This window comes from Aspergillus eucalypticola (assembly GCF_003184535.1).
Source record: "Aspergillus eucalypticola CBS 122712 chromosome Unknown BO83scaffold_6, whole genome shotgun sequence".
NCBI lineage: Eukaryota > Fungi > Ascomycota > Eurotiomycetes > Eurotiales > Aspergillaceae > Aspergillus > Aspergillus eucalypticola.
The window spans coordinates 1146672-1162184 of record NW_020290280.1 but is presented as its reverse complement, the minus strand read 5'-3'; the positions used below and the strand labels follow the sequence as shown (position 1 = coordinate 1162184).

General features: G+C 49.8%; 8 protein-coding genes and 1 non-coding gene across 9 annotated transcripts; 4 read left to right on the top strand and 5 right to left on the bottom strand.

The window, feature by feature from the left end:
- Positions 1 to 1155: 1155 nt before the first annotated feature.
- BO83DRAFT_356570 (putative NmrA-like family protein) lies at positions 1156 to 2655 on the top strand (the record flags this gene model as incomplete). The annotated part of the gene is made up of 4 exons (XM_025529208.1): positions 1156 to 1248; positions 1300 to 1903; positions 1968 to 2062; positions 2136 to 2655. The coding sequence occupies exons 2-4, from the start codon at positions 1574 to 1576 to the stop codon at positions 2653 to 2655; spliced, it is 945 nt and encodes a 314-aa protein (XP_025390807.1). The 5' UTR covers positions 1156 to 1248; positions 1300 to 1573.
- Positions 2463 to 4604, bottom strand: BO83DRAFT_461317 (putative MFS multidrug transporter; the record flags this gene model as incomplete). The annotated part of the gene is made up of 3 exons (XM_025537255.1): positions 2463 to 4205; positions 4336 to 4452; positions 4516 to 4604. The coding sequence occupies 3 exons, from the start codon at positions 4602 to 4604 to the stop codon at positions 2744 to 2746; spliced, it is 1668 nt and encodes a 555-aa protein (XP_025390806.1). The 3' UTR covers positions 2463 to 2743.
- Positions 4605 to 4816: 212 nt separating this feature from the next.
- On the top strand, positions 4817 to 5905 carry BO83DRAFT_376504 (SDR family oxidoreductase). Its single transcript, XM_025530738.1, has one exon. It carries the CDS (start codon positions 5032 to 5034, stop codon positions 5830 to 5832), a length of 801 nt encoding a protein of 266 aa, XP_025390805.1. The 5' UTR covers positions 4817 to 5031; the 3' UTR covers positions 5833 to 5905.
- Positions 5906 to 6537: 632 nt separating this feature from the next.
- Positions 6538 to 8128, bottom strand: BO83DRAFT_424937 (putative MFS sugar transporter; the record flags this gene model as incomplete). Its single annotated transcript, XM_025535181.1, has 2 exons — positions 6538 to 7871; positions 7924 to 8128. 2 exons carry the CDS (start codon positions 8126 to 8128, stop codon positions 6538 to 6540), a joined length of 1539 nt encoding a protein of 512 aa, XP_025390804.1.
- On the bottom strand, positions 7891 to 8864 carry BO83DRAFT_218212 (uncharacterized protein). Its single transcript, XM_025526783.1, has one exon. It carries the CDS (start codon positions 8709 to 8711, stop codon positions 8172 to 8174), a length of 540 nt encoding a protein of 179 aa, XP_025390803.1. The 5' UTR covers positions 8712 to 8864; the 3' UTR covers positions 7891 to 8171.
- Positions 8865 to 10138: 1274 nt separating this feature from the next.
- Positions 10139 to 10212, top strand: BO83DRAFT_t103. The gene has a single exon. It is a non-coding gene; the product is annotated as a tRNA-Ile (tRNA).
- Positions 10213 to 10439: 227 nt separating this feature from the next.
- BO83DRAFT_376501 (Hsp20/alpha crystallin family protein) lies at positions 10440 to 11439 on the bottom strand. Its single transcript, XM_025530737.1, has one exon. It carries the CDS (start codon positions 11075 to 11077, stop codon positions 10637 to 10639), a length of 441 nt encoding a protein of 146 aa, XP_025390802.1. The 5' UTR covers positions 11078 to 11439; the 3' UTR covers positions 10440 to 10636.
- A 197-nt stretch (positions 11440 to 11636) lies between these two features.
- Positions 11637 to 12469, bottom strand: BO83DRAFT_376500 (uncharacterized protein). The gene has a single exon (XM_025530736.1). The coding sequence runs from the start codon at positions 12346 to 12348 to the stop codon at positions 11665 to 11667; it is 684 nt and encodes a 227-aa protein (XP_025390801.1). The 5' UTR covers positions 12349 to 12469; the 3' UTR covers positions 11637 to 11664.
- Positions 12470 to 12666: 197 nt separating this feature from the next.
- Positions 12667 to 13769, top strand: BO83DRAFT_218196 (uncharacterized protein). The gene is made up of 3 exons (XM_025526782.1): positions 12667 to 13149; positions 13225 to 13440; positions 13538 to 13769. Exons 1-3 carry the CDS (start codon positions 13022 to 13024, stop codon positions 13680 to 13682), a joined length of 489 nt encoding a protein of 162 aa, XP_025390800.1. The 5' UTR covers positions 12667 to 13021; the 3' UTR covers positions 13683 to 13769.
- The last annotated feature ends 1744 nt before the right edge of the window (positions 13770 to 15513 follow it).

Here is a 15513-nt window from a genome sequence, read left to right as displayed (position 1 = left end):
TGTATGATATTTTCTGTATTGAGTATGTTGGTCCGTGAGAAGTGGAGTTTTGGCCCCAGTAGGGTAGATATGATGGGAGGCCTTAAGCTTTGGCCCCATGAAGCTTACTTGCCCCTTATCGTGAAGGAGACTGACGTATTTAGAATAGACTCGGGGCTATACGGGGAAGCAATATACTCGCTATTCTTTTGTGCTTCTCATTCCTAGGTGATGTTGTTTGTTTCACTGCTGTGTTCCATTGAGTGCGCATTAGTCGAAGAGACTATTGATTATTTCAAGGTGGTACTATCTCAAAATGCACATTGTACACGTATACGTTGACAAAATAAGTCTGTTGATTGTCAGTAATCACAATCAGCATGCAACATAAACAAGCTAAGCATAACACAAAGAGTACAATTGTTGGAAGGCGCTGTACATACGGACCGCGCTAGTCTAAATTGGGGTTGCGATGGGATCAGAAATTAGTGCGAAAGAGTCAGACTGGGGCTGTAAAAACAGCCCCGACGGTTTTAGAGAAACCTGCCCCTGAATGAGCTTATACACATGATCAATATTATTTCTGACACTAGATCAACTCTGCACGTGATTCATAGAATTCTAGAGAATTATCAGGAACTCTCTAACATATCTTATCTTTGCTAATAATCTCTGGTATAGTTACTATAGAGCTCAGTCATTGCAAAAGTAAAAAGACAATAAGAAGTAAAATCCGCGAGCATCCCAAAGGCCCCAAAGACAATAGAGAGAGCAGCTGATTCGGGTTCAGAAAATGTCAGAAGAGGTTATTCAGTGTCAGAACTAACATAGTCTGATACTAAACCATCTTTTCACGTGATTCAGATCATCCAGTATCAGAAATTTCTTGTTACTCTCGCACTAATTTGAGGCCGCCGCGAGTTGGACCCCCGCGAGTGAGACTTCTTCAGAGACGTCCCTGATTTAGAGTCTGTGATACGGAACGAACTTGAAAGATGACTATTTATGATACTAATTCAGCTCTGTGATCTGTATGTCATAATAAATTAAAAAATCTGATACTATGATAGTCACAACACTGAAAAAAACTTCGGTTCTTATACAATTGAAATGTGAGTTTACAACCAAAAAAACTGATTTGGGTTCATGTTAGTCTATACTGAAGCAGTTAAATCACGTGGACGAGCTCATTCAGTATTAGCTGCACTAAATCCTGAACTCGCCGCAGCTTGGACCTCTCAAGCAACCCTCTCCTGCATATACTGCTTGGTAAGCAACAGCATGCCCTGGAAATAACCAGTAGATTAATTTACGTTAAAGAACGCAACAACTACAACACAGAAAATAAGCACTAACACATTCAAACATCATCCCATCCACCAATTACCTTCACGGACATGACGACATCTGACAAATGTCTGATTTATCAGCAATAGCTAGCTACTCTATATTCCCTTCATGTATAGCTTCAACAACACTACAACAATTACAATCACATAAATAACACCCTCATCCCCTCTCAGCTTGACTCCAACCACATCTACATCCACACTCAACCTCCGCCTTCAAGAAAAATAAAGAAGAAAGAGAAACAATGCCCCTAACCTACCTTCTAACCGGCAGCACGGGCGGCCTGGGCTCCCTCGTCCTGGACTACTTCACCAGCCACTTCCCCCCGACACAAGAAACCACACACGGCGTATCATACGCCGCATCCTCCTCCAACCCATCCAACAGTAACCGCTTCACATCGAAAGGCATTCCCTTCCGCACCGTCAACTACGACGACCCCTCGACGCTCGACGTCGCTTTCAAAGACGTAGAGAACCTTTTCTTCGTGAGTACGAATACCTTTGACGTCGAGAAGCGCCGAAGACAACATTTGAATGTCGTGGAGGCGGCGAAGAGGAATGGTGTGAAACATGTACGTTCCCTAAACCTTATTTCCAGCTAAGATGGAATGAATAGTAATGATAATGGTGTGATAGGTATGGTACACCTCCCTCGCGTTTGGGGGACTCGGGTCCGATTCGAAGGCTGCGGTGCAGCAGGCGCATTATATGACGGAGGATATGTTGAGGGAGTATGTCCCCCCACCCTCTCTTCTTTCTCCTATTTTTTCTTGTGTTTCGGTGATATTGATAGTTAGTTGAAAGATCTGGGGTGAATTACACTTCCATCCGCGAAGGAATCTACACTGAAGCCTTCCCGCTCTTCATAAACTGGTATCCCCAATCGACGACGCTCTATCTGCCATCTTCGTCGGGGAAGATCGCGTTCACGCTCCGGTCGGAGTTGGCGGAAGCAACAGCCAAGTTGATGTTGAAGGGTGGTCATGATAGAGAGGTCGTGCTGTTGACTGCGTCGGAGCCTGTTTCTGCGCAGGATATAGTGGACGTTATTAATGATACGACTGACCGAGAGGTGAAGATCGAGATCGTCGATCCGGAGACGTATGTACGGATCAACGCGGAGAATGATATCGGGGGCAAAGCGGAGGGGTTCTTCCGGCAGCTGGTGGGGTGGTTTGAGAGTATTGAGAATGGCGAGGCTGGGTTTACGGATGGGTTGATGGGGGAGGTGTTGGGGAGGGAGCCGGTGACGCCGAGGGAGGCGGTTAGGGGGTTGTTGGAAGGGGAGAGGGATTATACGTGGCATCAGAATTATAGCAAGTAGTCATTCAGTCTTTTGTATTCTTTTTGTATATAATGAGGTTGCTAAGCTGGCAATGAACGCTTTTATGATATGTGGTGATATCTCTTCATCATACGCGGTTGTCTTCCTCTCGATCGTGTTGGGGATACCCTGTGTGTGTGTCGCGATACACTGTCGCTTCTCCGTCGCCCTCTTTCTCTATGACATCTTCCTCGTCGGCTCCCCAGGTCGCTTCGCGCATGAACGGACTGCGTCGGCGGATCTCGGGTCCCTTCCATACTAGCACTACTGGCACTACTGACAGTGCTAGCCCGATGAACCCCAGCAATGACCCGGCCCAGCCGTACCCCAGGTTCTGGAACAGCTCATAACTCGCCAGCGGCAGGAACGCGCCAAAGGAGTTCCTTCCCAGAGATGCGGCGGACAGAGCTGATGCAGCGTACTTCTCGTACGCATCTGTCAAGTAATTGACCACTGCCATGTAAATACTGTAGATGCCAATACCGGTGCAACCGATACCGAGAGTTGGTACGATCCAAGGCACAGAAGGAGTACTGGACCAGCCATACCAGAACAGCCCGCCTGCAAACATCAAGCTGCCAATGATACTAGTATACAACCGAGCCTCCGGAATAGGTTTTCCCGGCTTCTCTGTGTTGCGTCTCGCCGACTTCAGATACAGCATGTCCTGTAGAGGATTGACAAGAGTGCCGATCAGCGCACCCACGGAGATTGCCAGCTGAATGCACCCAGTTTGCAGAGTGTTCATGCCGTAGTTGGCGGAGAAGGTCTGGACGACGCTGCTGAAGAAGAGATACAGGATGCCCCAGGCAAAGGAGATCCAGAGAGTGAAGAAGGCAACGACAGGCTCGGTGAGGAGCATGCGTGTAGGCCGTTCGAAGGAGATCTGCATCAGACGCCATACGCTGGTGTTGTCTAGCTCGGCTTCAGCGTAGATGGGGCGCTGCTTTTCTTTGCGGAGCTTCTTGGCCCGACGGGCGAGAATCACGTCTGCGCGGGTCTCATACAGAATGAACCAGAAGATAGGAAGGAGACCTGTTAGGTAAATGATTTGAATGTAGAAGATCCAGCGCCACGGGGCAGTTTTGTGGATTGCTACGATGGCGGATCCAATGAATGGCCCCAGGGCAATTCCAACCACACTGGTAAACCCGAAGAGCGACATGGGGAGACTCCGCGCTTTGTCTCCGTACCAGACATCGCTGATGCTACCGCCGACGATGTTGATGGATACGGAGGAAGCACCACCGCCGAAAAACCGCGTTACTACGAGAGTGGCGAAGTTTTGGGCGAAGGCGGAGGGGAACAGCGAGATGATGAGGATGATGTAGGCGACAAAATAGCCGGGCATGCGACCGGAGGATTCAGTCAGGGGCACGAATATAAGAGGCCAAAAGGCCGCTCCCATGTTCCAAGATGTCGTGGCCCAGTAAAGGTTTGGAAATGGCGTGTTTTGGACGTGGAATCGTTCTTCCATCCAGTTGTTGCCGGAGCCGTATGAACCGGCCGGGATACCAGTGAGGATGGAGCTATACCTGTTAGCATTGCACCTTTGAAAGCAAGGCTAAGAGGGACATACATGAAACACACAGTAACCGTTAGAAGCCATTTGTAGGAAGTGCTCCAATTGAACCTGGTTCTGTTAGACTAGTGTCCTAACAACTTGCATACTTGACGCACGGATTGTCCGGATCATCCTTGCCATTCCAGGTATGGATCTCAAGGTCCTCCCTGTCACGCAGATCGTTGTGGCTGACTACCCCGACATGGGGGTCCCGGCGAAAGAACGATCGTACCCTGCAACGTCAGACTTAGTGGCTGTATTAACAGGGTCTGTTTGGCAATGATTGGCAGACTAACCGTCCCAGAAACGAATCATCGAATTCATTGGTGTGCACCGTGCTAGCGCGGCGCAGCGACGGGCGTGGCTCCTCGACAGGGGTGGCCATGACTATCTCTAAATTGATCCCTTGCAAGGTATCTGCTTGACAGATGCAGAGATGAAGTTGAGTAAAATAGGGTGCAGAGACCCTGCAGAACCTGCATCGGCCGGCGGCAACATGTCGTCATGACCGACCCGGCCCGAGCAACGTCCACGAAACTCGGAACACCAGGGGAATCCGACGCTTTGAGTGGTCAATACATGTCTATCCACATCTGTTTTGGAGTGGAATGAAAGGTGGAGGAGAGCTGATCGCCAAATTCTGTTAGGGCTTGGAATGAAGCAACCGGTTTCGGTCATGACATCATCACAGCGATGACTTCATCACTTCCGAACGAGCATATAAAGTTGTGCCTGTCGTCGTATCTCAACAACATCAACAACAACAAGAAACATCTACTGCATTTATTAAAGTCATTTTTACCCCAATCAACATGCCTATCCCCGTTCCCTCCGCCTCCAGCGTCCACGACCTCTTCAGCCTGAAGGGCAAGGTCGTCGTTATTACCGGCGCTTCCGGCCCTCGCGGCATGGGCATTGAAGCCGCGCGTGGCTGCGCCGAAATGGGCGCCAACATCGCCCTCACCTACTCTTCTCGTCCTCAGGGTGGTGAGAAGAATGCCGAAGAACTTCGCAACACCTACGGCGTCAAGGCCAAGGCTTACCAGTGCAACGTCGGTGACTGGAACAGCGTCAAGAAGTTCGTGGACGACGTGCTGGCCGAGTTTGGCCAGATTGACGCCTTCATTGCCAACGCTGGCAAGACGGCCAGCAGTGGTATCCTGGATGGCTCCGTTGAGGACTGGGAAGAGGTCATCCAGACGGATCTGACGGGTACCTTCCACTGCGCCAAGGCGGTGGGTCCGCACTTCAAGCAGCGCGGAACCGGCAGCTTCATCATCACCTCCAGTATGTCGGGTCACATTGCCAACTTCCCCCAGGAGCAGACTTCGTACAACGTTGCCAAGGCAGGCTGCATCCACATGGCCCGGTCATTGGCCAACGAGTGGAGGGACTTTGCCCGCGTGAACAGCATCTCGCCGGGTTACATCGACACGGGATTGTCAGACTTTGTGGAGAAGAAGACTCAGGATCTGTGGATGTCGATGATTCCCATGGGACGGAATGGTGATGCCAAGGAGCTGAAGGGTGCATATGTCTATCTCGCCAGTGATGCCAGCACATACACGACGGGTGCCGATTTGATCATTGACGGAGGATACACCGTGCGGTAAATTGACCGCGGTCGGGAAGAATAATAATGTTTATGACATGTATGTAATGAATATGAATGTTCAATTGTCTCAATTTCTTGGGTATTTTGTGTATCTTCTCGTATGGCTCAAAACGACCTGGCATGGCCGGCCAGGGTGGTGTAGCTCTCAGTCTATGGATACAACTGCGTCAGTGTGGATCTTTAGCTCGGACTCGGAGGGGCTGTGGGGTTGCAAGAACAAACAGCCACTCGTCTCTGCGGATCTCCACGGAGCGCCATTTTCCTGAAGATTCAGTCTGGGCCTGGTCTCGGACTGATTTGGTGAGGGGATTCTGCATCCGTTCGAACCTTATAATCCTGAGACGAGCTCCGGAGGCCTGGAGCCTTACGCTGTGGCTAATTCTTTGTTCTCCCCGGAGCATCCCAAGTATGTTCATTCCCATCTCACGCTGCCACTTGCACAGCCAAGATAGACGGATCGGGAGGAGACATGGTAGGGAATGATGAAGGTGACATGTAACTGAAATGGAAATTGATAAAGTTGAAGTCCAAACTCGTCAAAGCAAAAACAAACTGAGCAACACCACATCCGGTCAGGTGACATATCTACAATGAACAATAGCTGGAGAGAATCAAGGGACGCATACAAAACATGTCCAATTTAACTAATTTCAGAAGCTATGTGATCCTCAATCAAGCATGTCATAATCATGAGTCATTACCATCAACTCTTGCCCACCTTCGCATCGGCCACCTCCTCTGGATCATCCACCACCTCTGCCAGATGCATCCGCGGCAACGTCCTTGCCAGTCGCGGTGGGTCAAATACGCTCTTCGACTGCAGGAAGATTTCGTCAATCTCCTCCAGTGACCGACCATTCGTCTCCGGGAAGAAGAAGTACACGATCGGCACGATCGCTGCGTTCAACACCGCGAAGATGATGTAGTATTGGTATCCGATCGCATCGAAGCCCACCGGGGTCACTTCAGCTAGGAGGAAGTTGAAGGTCCACACGGCAGCTGTTGAAACTGCACTGATGGCCGCTCGCAGCTGCAGTGGTGCGACCTCCGTCGCGTATAGGAAGGTCAGTCCCGAGTATCCCACGGTGAAGATGAACTCGAACACGAAAAGGAACACCACCGCTACGACCAGCGCTGCGGTATCATCAGATCGAGATGTTGTTCCGGCTAGGATAGCCATCGAGGCGGACATGCCCACGGCACTCCACAGCATCAGAACTCGCCGACCGAGCCGATCAATTGTGAAGAAAGCGAGAAATCCGCCCAGTGGCTGAGTGAGGCCCATGGCAGCAGCCAGAATGCGTGCAGGTATGGCATCCAGGCCTAGGTATTGTTGGAAGATGGTTGTTGCGTAAAATGTGATGAGATTGATTCCGCACATCTGCTGGAACATCTGGCCTGCCGCAGCCAGCACCGTCCGATGGAAGAGTCGCTGTTCGCCCATGCTTAGCATGTCCTTCCATGATCCAGATCCCGAAAGTGCCAGCGACCGTTCAATGTCGCGCATAGCCAGGGTTATGCTTTCGTCGTTTGCGTCGACATCCGCCAGCGCAGCCAGGATTTCACGGGCCTCCTCGGTCCGATTTCGCTTTAACAGCCACCGGGGTGACTCTGGGAAGAATATGATGAAGGCCATCACCATTAGCGACAGGACGATCTGGAAGGCGAGCGGGAACCGCCACGACACGGAGTTACCCGTGACGAAGTAGAATCCGAAATCAATCCACAGCGATATTGTAATGCCCGCCCCAATGAAGATACCGTCTGTCACTACATGGGCGCCACGCTTGCCCGCTTGCGAGATCTCGGCCTGCCACACGGGCACGGTTGCAACATAGCCGCCCGTTCCCAGTCCAAGCACAACACGTGCCACGATGAATTGAGCCAATCCGAAAGACGTGGCCATCAGCAAGGCCCCAATTATCGATATGGCTGAGGTGATAAAGATCACCTTTTTCCGGCCGAGGAGATCGCCGAGGTAGATGCATGATAGTGATCCGAAAATGCCGCCGACGGTGTACAGAGCGACCACCGTACCTGTGGAATGTTAGAATGGGAGGCATTCATGAGTAGCGAGCAGTGTGCCTACCCTGAATGGTGGAGTTGTAGTGCTGCTGGGCCCCAGTGGTAGTCAAGGTGTTCATCTGGGGAAACGTCTCCGCAAACGACTCCAGTGTGAGGAGACCCCCCGTTACTCCCTGGTTGTATCCATAGCACACAAAGGCCGGGCAGACGACCAGCCAGATGATGGCGCGATTCAAAAGAGCGCCGCGTAGGCCGAAGTATGGTTGCATGGCTAAGACATGCAGTAGAAGATTCTATGCAACGATCGCGACATCAGCCAGGATGTCCCCGCATGTAATGATCAATTAGACTTGGCTCACGCCGTTGAACCCTGGTCTCCGGTGCGGACATTTTATAAAAAGGCGTCCAAGCATTTGCATATGGGTCGGTCATCGGCGGCGCCCGTCTGTCGCGTGGACTTGGGCATTTCGGACTAGAATAGGATTCCTGTAACCGAAGCAGTGCCAAAGCCAAAGGATCGCAAGAGAACAGGCATCGATCGCCAAGCTGGCAGGCGTGTGTCTTCCCCGCTGGACGATTTGAGATCGTCGTTGGACTTTTCTCCACCTGCCGGCTGCCCTTCCATCGGATCCGGCCGATGGGGTTGTTGGACCTCGGGTCAACAGCCAGTCGGGAGTCACTGGGCCGCCAAGACACCCCCAGAAGCCTCATTGAATTTGGTAATGGCCAGCGTGGGAGATAAATAGATAAAGAGACGCTGGTGGTGCCCCATAATTGAGATAACAATGCTTTTTGATGTTGCTGTTGTCCGATATCGCAAGAAAGAGCTGGGGGTGAAGCAGCTAGGAGCATCCCGATCGTGTCTAATTAGGCGATGTAAGCAGAACGCAACTCATATCTCAATCAGTAACGGTGTAGCATGTTTGTCAATCATCCCAATCCGTGACAGCGAAGCTTAGGCAATTGCAGCCCACGTCTGGCTTGGCCAACGCAATCTGCATTGAGATCTGCGAACGGCACGGATACGATGCCCTGTTCAAACAAGTTAGCTGCTTTTCGACCACTGAGCGTCTGTACGGATGACTGACTGAACCTTCTTCCCCCGACCTCGGCTATTTTGAGAATATCGCCAGGTTCCGACTAGCGTGCATGCCAATCGCCAGGTCTTTTGAGATGTCTATCTGACATAGGATGCCAGGATGGGGGGTGCCTCATTAATATAAGATATCAGGGGCTGTCTTTATCTCCAGCTTTATATGGCCATTCCATATCAGTTTGAAGATATCGCTCAGGGCTGTTATTGGTGCTCTGATAACAATTCCGCCTAACGGGATAAGGAATCCTCCGTCCTGTGCAAAGGGCGATACGGGATCGTCAACAGACGGCATGTGTGATAGACAACGCGGAGAAAGTCAATCCCACGCGATTGGTCATGGTTTCTTAACAACTTGGTTTGTCTGGTTGAAATATCGCATGTAGCACATGAGGGGTTATAAATCTTTGGGTCAAGTGACCAAAGTTGAGTCGCCGTCAGCTTAGGTGTGTTGTGCTGGCAGGTTTGATGCCAAGAGTGCGTTCCTGGACCAAAGGAAGTGGGGTAAACGGGGAAGGAAGATAGAGTGTAGAGGTAAATATAAATGGCGTAAGTCTCTTTTATAGTAGTTGGTCATGGGATTGCACGCGACCGATGGCATTGCGTCGCGGTCATTGCTTTGCAGCAGTTCATGTGCCAGGAGGCTCGATATCAGTGACCACCAGTCCTGATGTGGTAGTCATCTGCCGACTCTGGGGTATTGACGGGGGTATTCCTGTTATAGCATTAGCGGCCTGCAGGCTTAGAAGAATCCCTAGGCACTGGCTTGGGTTTGAGGCTGATTTTCTCTCCATTAAACTTGTTTCAGACAAATACTTCCATCCTGATTCACTTATCAGTGACTCGAGAGCACAGCATTTGGAGTATTGCGGTGTGTGTATAAATGGTATGGAAGCCGGATATATATATTAAGTAGTTATAAGCCATTTAACAGGAGGAGTAAGTTGATATTAGAGGCAGCTCACTTACTTGACAAAGCTCTAAATACAATATGTATGATCAAAACCAGTAGTTTGCAAAGGTGCGAAGGGGGAGTACCAATGCAGCTGCTATAGATGACTATTTTGTTGTAGTATAATGCCGAGACTCAAGCCATGAGCAACTCTTGAGAACTGTGGAAAGGTTTTGGAACATTCATGTTGTGCTAAGATATATTGCAAAGGTACAGTGCAACAAATATCAACTGGGTCCCATAGCTCAGTTGGTTAGAGCGTGACGCTAATAACGTCAAAGTCGAGGGTTCGAGCCCCTCTGGGACCATTTTTTCGGTTTTTGTTTTTCTTCCGTGTGCCCCGAGCATCTATCTCTGCACCGGCATGCTTGGCACATGAGTGGGGTACCTGGCTGCAAGAAGCCAAGAACAACTTTTTGTTTATGATGTCATTGCTTTGTGTTTCTACACTCCAAATCCCTCATACCATGGTAGGCCGCTACAGATTATCCCCCTTGTTTCACCTATTATAAATCGTTTACTGTTATTAGAAGAAAAATTTTTATTGATATATATAGCGCTAACATGCATAATGTCCATTCTCACTGTTGGAAATCAGCCAGCCTTCCAATGAATAGCTAAAACAAATACCCCTAATATCTTCCTTCCTTCACACGCAACTAACATTAAAGCACAATCAAACCCCTATCATACACGCATCAAACCCCATAACCCCAAGGAATGTAGTAGGCCCTACTTAATATCAATCACCTTCCTCTCCTCCTCCACCTCTCCCCCAACCTTTGGCACCTGAATCGACAACACACCATCCGTCAACTTCGCATCCACATGCTCCCGATCCACCTTGGCCGGGAAACTAAACGAGCGACGGAACTCCCCCATCGTGCGCTCGGAGAACCACCAGTTCCCATCCTCACCCTCCGTGCTGCGCACACTGCGACCCCTGACATTCATTGTGCTGGGGTCAGTGAACTCGATCGTGACGTCTTCTTTCTTGACGCCAGGCAGGTCGCCATCTAGGATATATGCGTCTTTGGTTTCGCGGAGGTCAAAGCGCGGGGAGTTTGCGAATAGAGAATCTGTAGCGGTGGATGTAGTGAGGTAGTTATCTAGGTCTGTGAAGGCACGGAGGAGAGAGGGGACGGGACGAGGGTGGTGTGGCAGGAGGGACATTGTTCGAGGTGTTGTTGTTTGTAAATTTCGTAGATGGTGGATTGGGTATTTCGTGATGGGTGGGGTTGTTCTGAGGAGGTGGGTGGTTTGTTTGAGCATTGTTGGTGTGTTTGTGGTGATAGTTGTTGCTTGGCGATGAGATGAATTTTATATTATTGTATGCAGTGGAACATGGAACGTGGAGGATAGATGGATGAGGTGGTCGGGGGAGATGCTGTCATTTGTACGCGGGTGGCTCGCGCGGGGTCTTTTCGAATAGAAGCTCCTAGAGAGAGCATGCACCTTCCTTTGCTTTCTGACATGCATCAAGAGATGGGTCTTGAAGATGGGTCCCAAACTAAGTGGAAATCCGGGGATGCGTGGGGTTGGAAGGCAAGGTGGTTTTGGAGGGTGCCGTTCCATGGGTGAGGTTTACCGCGCCTGGATATCTATGCCGGGTGGCATGATGGTAGGGCTTGTGACTGTCGTATCCAGAAGATTCTGGTGCGAGACAGTGAACAAGTGGATATTTCTAAGAGTCATAGGACGTACGTGGAGTGGATATTACTTAGGAAAGATGGAGGTACAGCGCCGAACACAACGTCAAATCAACCAATCCTCATCGCCGCCTCCGCCAAACTCACACTGCCCAGTTCTTGATTTCGGATTACACTGACCAGATAGTTCACCCCATAGTCTGACGCCGCATGCACTACCACATTTTCACCAAATCCACAATCCCGTTCCCCCTCTCCGGCCTCCACATACGCCGCATAACTGCCCTTCAGAATGCCATCTTTCTCCGACAACAAGACTCCCTTCGCGTACTCCCTTGCTTGCATGTAATCCGTAAATGTGCCCTGCACTATCACCTCCCGCACTGTGCTTTCCCCCTCGATGGCATCATATTCTACATTTGCCTGCACGACGTAAAATAGCGGGATAGAGATGCGGCCATCGTCGAGATCGGTGGTGAGCTGGAGCTTGTTTTGTGTGGTATCGATGCGGACGCGGAAGGTGGTGCCGTCTGGCGCAACGGCGTAAATGGCGAGTCCTGTGCGATCGGGCAGGTTCTCTTGTTCGAAAATGTGGGCGCTGGTTTCATAGGTTGGAAAGAAGTCACGCTCGTAGCCGGCGTCGTAGAGACAGCTGTGCGCCGCGGCTTTGGCGGCGAGTAGACTGGTGTAAGTTCCAGGAATACGGAGGATTTCGACGAGATTGTTGGGGTTCTTGTTGAGACGAGTGATGGTTAAGAGGACGTGATAGAGGTGTTCAGGAATTTTGGGAGGCATTGTGGGATCTTTGGCTGTTGAAAGGTGCAGTATTGAGAAATCAATCAAATAGTTATAGTTGGTTTGAGATGTAGGGACCACAGAGGGTCGAAGATCATTCCTGGGCCTGTCATGCTTTTAGATTATTTGGAGAGGCCTAGACGTGGCTATAGAAAGTCTAATTAGCGTGGTGCGTCTAGCTACTGATATCGGAGATCTTCCTCCATCTGCCTGAGACGAGGATCTTACCATGTGGCCTGACTGTTCTGCATACTGTAAATGCCCAATAACAGGCTCCTACTCCATTGACAGCTGGAAATGAGCGCGTCACTATGACCACTCTGGCTTACTGCCATGATTAGTGGGATCAGAAACCAAAAGTTTATTTGTGATGTTCCCCTGGAAGCACAAGGCAGAAGGTACCCGGCTGGCTTTATTTCATGGTCGGCCCATGCTCCACCCCCCCAGAGAACCCTCTCCCCCCGCATTTCCTCTTTCCTCTTTCTTTCAACATCCTCGTGAGATTTCTCTGGATTCGGCATTCATTCGGCCGCAAGACCATGTCCCTCGGGCCTGTTATATTGATGGACCTCCCTATGGAACGATATATCCCTCGCTCTCATCCCCTTGAAGACACCTTGAGCAATTCGTACTACACAGGGTAGAGATCCCAGAAGGGGAGCAAGCAAGAACAATGTCAGAGTCAGGCGCGGAACAGACTCCATACCCAGAACCAGGAGAACCACCAGTTCCCGACAAAGCTCTTCAACTCCAAATTCTTCTCATCTTGTGTCTGAGCGTGTACATAATCACTGCGATCTGGTATAATTCCAGCTTCTACCTCGCTCCTCCTATCTGATAGAAGCTGTACTAAAATTGGATAACATGGTGCTATAGTCTTCTTCTGAAATCTTACTGTATTGCCTACGGCACTCTCGACTTCACCTCTACGCCTGCCACAACCCCGGACCATACAGCCGCATGGAATTCTCTCCAGCGCCTGAAATCCCTTAACCGCGTCGCGCCCCTCAAGCGTTATGATTCGTGGTATACCTCCACTGTCTGTCATGAACGGAGTCCGTTATTAAGTAGGGATTGGGAAAGTAGCATCTGGTTGGTTCATTCTTCGCATTCAATCCCTGACTATTGTTGTGATTGGACGTGACTCTATTCAAGCAGACACTAACAGATATTATGTTTGTAAATATAGTGCAATATGCCTCGAAACTGTGAACAAAGCAGATGTCATACATGCGTTGCCCTGTAAGCATGTCTTTCATCGACAGTGCCTTGAGACCTGGTTTCTCGAGTATCACAATGCGTGTCCCGTTTGCTGGCGGGTGTTTTTCGCTTGACCTTTACCGAGCACTGGCTGTGATCATGAAATTTGCTTGATGGACTATCCACAGGTTGGCCGACCTGTATCGTATCATATATTGTCGGGCGTGTGCATAGGCATCATGGTGTATTTGCATTCAGTTATAGTAGCTGAACTGGGTAAAGCACTGTATGAAACCAGTCGCAGCATAAAATGAATCCATCATGCAAAAGGTATTTGTAAATGAAGTTAGTCGAGTCCAGGTATACTCGTAGCTACCTCCAAGACCTAGATACTAACTACCTCTGTTGAAGAGCCGATGATAGGAAGCCTCACGCAGGCGATAATATGTAAGCAATGTATGTCTTATTGAAAAGACAACGTGACCTTAGCTCCCAATCCTCACTTATCCCGCTTTTACTCCTCCACCCCCTTCGAGAACTACATCTCACCCAGCGCGCCCTCTGCTCTCAACAGCGTCGTTTGCTTTTAGTTGGCGACTATCTTGCCACCCTGGAACATATGATCAGATGATGGAAGATTCCCAGCGTTGCTAGCGTTCCGCGCAGATAGCAACTCATTACTGCCATTTCGCGAAAAGTTGTTAGTCCGTATGTGCGGTTCGTTTGGCGCTTGTATGGTGGTAAGATTCCTAACTCTTCATAATGCCCGGATAACCGCTTATTAAAGCCGATGTAAATAGGACAATACTCTTTCCGCTCCTAGGACGATGACGGACGGCTGCATTATTTCGATGCCAGGAGGATTTCCTGTTGCGAATGCTCGACATAGATTGCTTCTACAACCTGACGGGAGGAGCGATAGAGCGAAGCCGCTATCCGGTGGGCAATTTATGAAGAGCGTAATAAGCGGGTCAATATAGTTCACCTGCACTGTAGGGGAATCAAGGGGCGCCGTTTGCCTTTAGTGTACCAGCCTCAGACATGACCTTTTTGCGCCAGAATTACCGTGTATCCTGTCCGAGGAATGGATTCATCGAAGGTATGTTAATATTTGCGCTCGATAGCATCACATAGATATTGAGAATACCATGTTAACGCTGCTGCAGGTGAAAAGTTCTGCCCAAGCTGTATCGAGAGACAAAACTTGATTGTGTCCTTCCTACAACGAACCGCCCCCTATTCACTGCGTGGCCAGTGTTGTCCGCCGGATTTGCTCACCGTTGGCCAATGGCTTCCTCCTTTCCTGTCTTCTCCTTCCTCTTCTTGACTGGCCCCACTCCAGGTTGCTTATTGCCGGCAAGCTTTCAACCCTGATTAGCGAAGCTTTGCGCACTATTCCTGATCTAGCTGCCGAAGGAACGGATGGATGCTGTACTAGTTTCATGTCGAATCTCTGATATTATTATTAACTACAGACTAGCCGATCAAGCTCTGGATCGGGCACAGAGTGATTTTATGAGCCATTCATTGGTGGAATTTGCAAGGCACCATCAACGCCGCAGACCCTGCATATCGAGTTACAGCCTTACTGGGATTAGTATAGTTGCAATCTCGTACTCGTACCCTGCAGAACCAGCTTGGAACCTAAGGGCCTAAGATGGCACCCGCTTCCTCCAGGACTGACGGCTGCTTGTGCAGGCAAGTAATAGTGTTGCTTGCTTATGTACCGAGCCGGCGGTATATATGAGCGTTTCTCCGTCTTTTCACCTGCGACAATAGGTCCAATTTTGTGTTCTTTCATCGATATGCGAACCTGTTCGGTAACCCGCGGACCCCGTCGGCTGATCAGCCACCACGGCTCGTATAAATTAAATGCCCACCATACAGAACTTGAGTTCATTAAAAAAGAAGGTAACGTTTGAGACAACATCTTAATATGAAACGAGGACCCTGGACCAGCATCTC

Bases quoted from the DNA above. Each gene is read 5' to 3' on its own strand.
- BO83DRAFT_376500 (XM_025530736.1), bottom strand. From the start codon at position 12,348: ATGCCTCCCAAAATTCCTGAACACCTCTATCACGTCCTCTTAACCATC.
- BO83DRAFT_218196 (XM_025526782.1), top strand. From the start codon at position 13,022: ATGTCAGAGTCAGGCGCGGAACAGACTCCATACCCAGAACCAGGAGAA. The intron at 13,150-13,224 runs GTATAATTCCAG...ATGGTGCTATAG, and splicing joins TACATAATCACTGCGATCTG to TCTTCTTCTGAAATCTTACT. The intron at 13,441-13,537 runs GTTGGTTCATTC...TTGTAAATATAG, and splicing joins GATTGGGAAAGTAGCATCTG to TGCAATATGCCTCGAAACTG.
- BO83DRAFT_218212 (XM_025526783.1), bottom strand. From the start codon at position 8,711: ATGCTCCTAGCTGCTTCACCCCCAGCTCTTTCTTGCGATATCGGACAA.
- BO83DRAFT_376504 (XM_025530738.1), top strand. From the start codon at position 5,032: ATGCCTATCCCCGTTCCCTCCGCCTCCAGCGTCCACGACCTCTTCAGC.
- BO83DRAFT_376501 (XM_025530737.1), bottom strand. From the start codon at position 11,077: ATGTCCCTCCTGCCACACCACCCTCGTCCCGTCCCCTCTCTCCTCCGT.